Source organism: Urocitellus parryii, chromosome 4, assembly GCF_045843805.1.
Source record: "Urocitellus parryii isolate mUroPar1 chromosome 4, mUroPar1.hap1, whole genome shotgun sequence".
NCBI lineage: Eukaryota > Metazoa > Chordata > Mammalia > Rodentia > Sciuridae > Urocitellus > Urocitellus parryii.
The window spans coordinates 163,769,029-163,774,000 of NC_135534.1; the positions used below are offsets into that span (position 1 = coordinate 163,769,029).

Below are 4,972 nucleotides of genomic sequence, written 5' to 3' on the forward strand. Positions count from 1 at the left end.
GCACTGTTAGTTTGGTCAGCAGATATGAAGCCATCCCACAAGCCATCATTATGTATTTTCAACAGCTTCCTAATCTATTTTTCCAGCTACCTTTTTGGGAAATATCCCAAGATAATTTACTAGACAAGTGCATCTAACTTCTAAAAGACATTTGGAATATTTCCCCTGAGATACTATAGAGAAAATAATTAGACAATTTAAACAAAGAAATAAATAGGCTAAGGATGAAAGCAATCTAGAAACTGGCACTGAGTTTGTCACAGTGCTGTAGCTTCATTAAAAAGCTAGCTCTGCCTTACCACTTTATTGAAAGCCAGGAGTTATTTTGTTAAATTCTTCCCGTTAAATACACTGTTACAACACCTCAAAAGTACAAATTATCACAATCTTTTTAAGTGACAGTTCATAGGGGGATTTCTGTATCCTATGGTATGTAGATGAAGCAAATAGTTAGTCATATTGTTGCTCTCTTTACATTCCACTGCTTCATTCCGTGCACCGTTTTAATCCGTCCACATCCAGAACATAGCAGCAACCGCACTTTGTGGAATAATAGAAAGAGCCAGCACCTTTACATCATCCTGATCCAGGGATTTTAACATATGGGGCAGATCTGCCATCGCATCCATGTCCTCTTTTCTCCCTCCGTCTCGGGTGGAGCTGGGCGTGAATACCCAGAGCCTTGCTGTGCAAAAATATGTCGTCGTTCCCAGCTCACACCCACCTCAAACCTCCTCCTTTGGTCTTCAGTCTTCTGGTTTGGCGTCTCTCCTCTAGGGTCTACCACCCGTATCTGGTGTTCAAAGGAATCTCTTCCGAGGTCTGTGGGGCAAAACTACCCACTGTCCTACGCCCAAACGCCAATCCCTGTCACCTCCAGCTCCGACCCCAGAGTCAAACATTGGAAGATTCCTAGGAACCCGGGGTCCTTCAAGATTTTCACATTCACTTTACATCAGAAAATCCTGAAGCGTAAAGGACACCAGGTACTTCACATAATAAATCTCCGCGATCCATTTGCCCCACCCCTCTGCTTTTGGCTTCACGGTGAGTGTCGAGGGTAGGATTCGGATTGAAAAAAAAAAGTATATGAATTTATTCCGGGTTGGCTCCTCCTTCTTCTGGGAAGTGGAGTTTCTGAGAAAGGCTTGCAGGCTTTGTGCCGCTCCACTTACGCAGCCTGCATTAAATTAGGTGGGGGTAGGGTATTGGGGGGTAAAAAAGTCGTTGTGGGCAGCTGGGGGAACTTGCAATCAGTCCCCAGCAGCCGCGCGCAGGTACTCTGCGACCTCGCGGTGGCCCAGCTCCTCAGCCAGGTCCACCGGAAGGCGGCCCCAGGCGTCGCGCACATCCAGCCGCGCCCCTGCCCGGTGCAGCGCCACCAGCGTGTCCAAGAAGCCCTCCCGGGCCGCATCGTGCACTGGTCGGGTGAGGGTAGCAGGGTCAGCGCAGTTGGGTTCTGCGCCGTGGAGTAAGAGCAGCTCCGCCATGTGGGCGCTGCCCATCATCATGACCTGCGGTAAAGAGCAAAGTGGTCAGGGCGCGAGAGCAAGCAGAGAGATACCCGGCTGGGGCGGGGCAGGTAGAGCCATTTTAAAGAAGAATGTACCATTTGTGAAGTATCCAACCAAATGCAGAAGTGCGTACAAGTCTCAGGCGTCTGGTTTCTCTCCATTTGCTGATGTAATCCATAACCCCACCCACCCAAGTTATACTCAGCTCAAATTAAATTCCATCTTATTCTTCAAACGTGCTAGACAAGAAAGAGCTAATGGTAAAGTGATTATTTATCACTGTGGGAAAAAAAAAAACTCTTGATCGTCATTGGGACAGGGGAATTTATTTGGTTAAATAATTTATGGGTGGAGTTGTTTAAAAGACTTTTAAAGTATTAAATTGCTTCAGTTGTTGCTCCCCTATCCGTCACCAATCCAGGTCTAAAAATATTTAGTAGGTTATCAACTGGTAGTTTTTAGAAGTTGAAGTAGTTTTAGGGGGAAAAATAAGAAACAACTAAGTTTTACATTGTTTATTTCTTTTAGCAAATTCCCGTGAAAGGCTTTTTTATTTTTTCATTGTTATATATGCCCGTACTCAGACTGATTGTAGTCTGATGATTTGTGCCCACATTGTAGATTAGAAGGGAAGAAGTAAATCAAGCCATACCTTGGATCTTATAAGATGAAAGCAAATGATTTGCTTTAATTTTCACCATATTTAATATTTTAAGTTAACATTATTTCCATGAGCTAAAATTCAGAGTGTAATATATTTAATGTAACAACATTAAAACTGCATTTACATTTATAATGTTAAGTAGTATATATTCTGCTGTATTAAAAAATACTTTGAATGTTATCAGTAAAAGTAGAACTTGCATAGCTTAGAAACAATGATGTTTTTATTTTGGAGGAGTAATCCTAGTAGCCATTTGTACATGTACATTATGCAAGCATTTGCTTTTATATTCTAAGATAACAAAAAATGATTTTTGGTAACTGAATGTCCAAAACACAGTTATTTGTTCTTGTAGGTCTAATGTGTTTTGAAATGTACCTTGTAATAAAAAGGCACTGTATTTCTAATATTGGTGTTTTACAGATATTAGAAATATTCATTTACTCTTTTTAAAACTATGATAACTAAGTTATTTCTACAAATGATGTAAAGGCTATTTTGATGCAGAGAAGAAGGGGGGAAAGTCGTTTTTAGTATCCCAGAAAATGGCAATTTAATATAAATAAGAAAACTTGCTTTAAAATTATTAATAAAAGTTTAAGTCATTAAGAACCATTTTAAAGTATGTTTGCTGCTTTAAAATATCTCTCATTTGTTATACCACTTTTCTAATAATTTAAAAGCAATGAACATTTTCTTAAAAACCACAGTATTAACAAGATCTCTTAATATTAGCTTAGTGCTAAAGTGTGATGGTGGGCTGGAGATGTGGCTCAGCGGTAGCGCGCTCGCCTGGCATGCGTGCGGCCCGGGTTCGATCCCCAGCACCACATACCAACAAAGATGTTGTGTCCGCCGAGAACTAAAAAATAAATATTAAAAATTCTCTCTCTTTCTCTCTCTCTCTCTCTCTCTCTCTCTCTCTTAAAAAAAAATAAAAAGTGTGATGGTGAGATGAATACCAAACATGACCACAATAGTTAACAATGAAGTATGAAAGCATTATCTTAGATTTTTTAAAAAAATCAGTACTAATTAAATCAGCGTTAGTAAACTTTGAATAACTGTACCTTAACAATGAAAAGGCAATCATCTATGAAAACCCCTTGCTATTCTAAAAGGACCTAATAGCTGCTATAGAAATGCTTTTGTAACCCAAGCTTTGAGTATGACAAATAATAATAATAATAATAATAAACTAAAGAAGTACATTTTTTTTCCTACCATGCATCACTCAAGAGACACTGCTAATGTAAAATAAAAGGAATTAAATACTGTGGTTGGGAATTCTGTCTCACTCCTCTAAATTCAACTCCTCTCTATGAGGGAAAAATATAAAAGATTTTATACAATGGCTTAAAGTTCACAGTGAATTCTTTCATGCACTATGATTTTGTTAATTCCTTAAATTCAATCCAGATTGTGTAACCTGGAATTTACTTATCTTTATTCTGGAAAGTAGACAAACAAAACAGTCTTCCCTAATTGGCCTTTCCTTTCCCCGTTTCCTCCCAGTTGAATTTCTTCATTGCATCTCTGATCATGAGATGCAGAGCAAATATTGATATTTTCCACTATAAAAAAGAAAAGCGAGGATTATAGATGCAGCTCAGTCATAGTGTACTCGCCTAGCATTCACCAGGCCTGGAGTTTGATTCCCCAGCACCGCAAAGGAGAAAAAGAAAACCAAACTGAAGTAGTGGTTTGTTCAAACTCTACTTTTTTTTTTCTTTAGGATTTCCCCCCCCCCCCCCCCCCTGGGTAAAATCCTGCCCTGCACCTGCTTCAGCAAGAGAGCCAGAAACAGCTGCCCAGGTCTGTGTCGGTGGAGATCTGTCTGGGTCGCGGCCCAGACTCGCGGAAGGCTCGCCGCGCTCTCGCGCGCCCCCTGCCGGCGGGGCCCCGGGGCCCCAGCTACCTGGATCGGGCGCCTCCCGAAGCGGTTGACTCCATTGGGATCTGCACCGGCTTCCAGGAGCTGCCGCACCTTCTCCAATTGTCCCCGTGCCGCGGCGTTGGCCAGGCCCGCATCGCTGCTGCTACCACCGAGCATGCCCTTGTCCTCCTCTCGCATTCCTCAGCCTCCAGACACCGAGCGGTTCGGATAATCCACCGCTGGCCGTGAGTTTAGCGACCCTCCACGGCGTTCCACACCGCTGCGGCGCACTCCACCCTCCTCAGGAGAGCAAGGCTTAGCTTCAGCCCCCTGTCGCTGTCCTGCAGTTTGCGGCCGGTGCAATGATCGAGTGGCTGGTGGTTAGATCTGAGTTTTTTTCTGGAGCCGGAGAACCAGCCGACGCTCGTGGCTTGCTCCTGGGAAAAAGCGTCTGGCGCGACCGCAGCCTGACTCTGGCAGTGTGGGGAGCCAGCTGCGACTGAATTCGGTTTCCAGCTGGGCGGCGGGGCCCGGCTCTCCCCGCCCCCCTAGGCTCCGCCTCCAGTCGGGCAGGCCAGCGCGGGCGCGTCCCTGGGGTTGGGGGAGGCGTCCAGAAGCTGGCCGATGGCGTCATAGGCGATGGGGGCGGTGGTTTAGGGCTGGTGGGGGGTGGCGGAGGGAGGCGGGCAGCGGGCGCAGAAGATCCTACGATTGCTGAGCCAGAGATCCTGTGAAGGCACCTCCTGGAACCCTCGCCGCTCTGCTGCCTCGGTGTCCGGTAAAGTGAAGGCTACGTGTTTGGAAATATTGACCCACAGCGCTCAGCTCCTAATCCCCAGCAGGCGGAGCAGTGGACTTCCATTCCTTTAGTCATAGGCCAACCGGTCTGGAGACATTAGTGGCTGCATTGCAATGGAG

The 4,972-nt window shown here is 44.8% G+C and overlaps 1 protein-coding gene across 1 annotated transcript; it reads right to left on the reverse strand.

The window, feature by feature from the left end:
* Positions 1–1,253: 1,253 nt before the first annotated feature.
* LOC113189648 (cyclin-dependent kinase 4 inhibitor B) lies at positions 1,254–4,561 on the reverse strand. The gene is made up of 2 exons (XM_026398537.2): positions 4,097–4,561; positions 1,254–1,514 (listed from the first exon to the last, which is right to left on the reverse strand). The coding sequence occupies exons 1-2, from the start codon at positions 4,250–4,252 to the stop codon at positions 1,254–1,256; spliced, it is 417 nt and encodes a 138-aa protein (XP_026254322.1). The 5' UTR covers positions 4,253–4,561.
* Between the last annotated feature and the right edge of the window lie 411 nt (positions 4,562–4,972).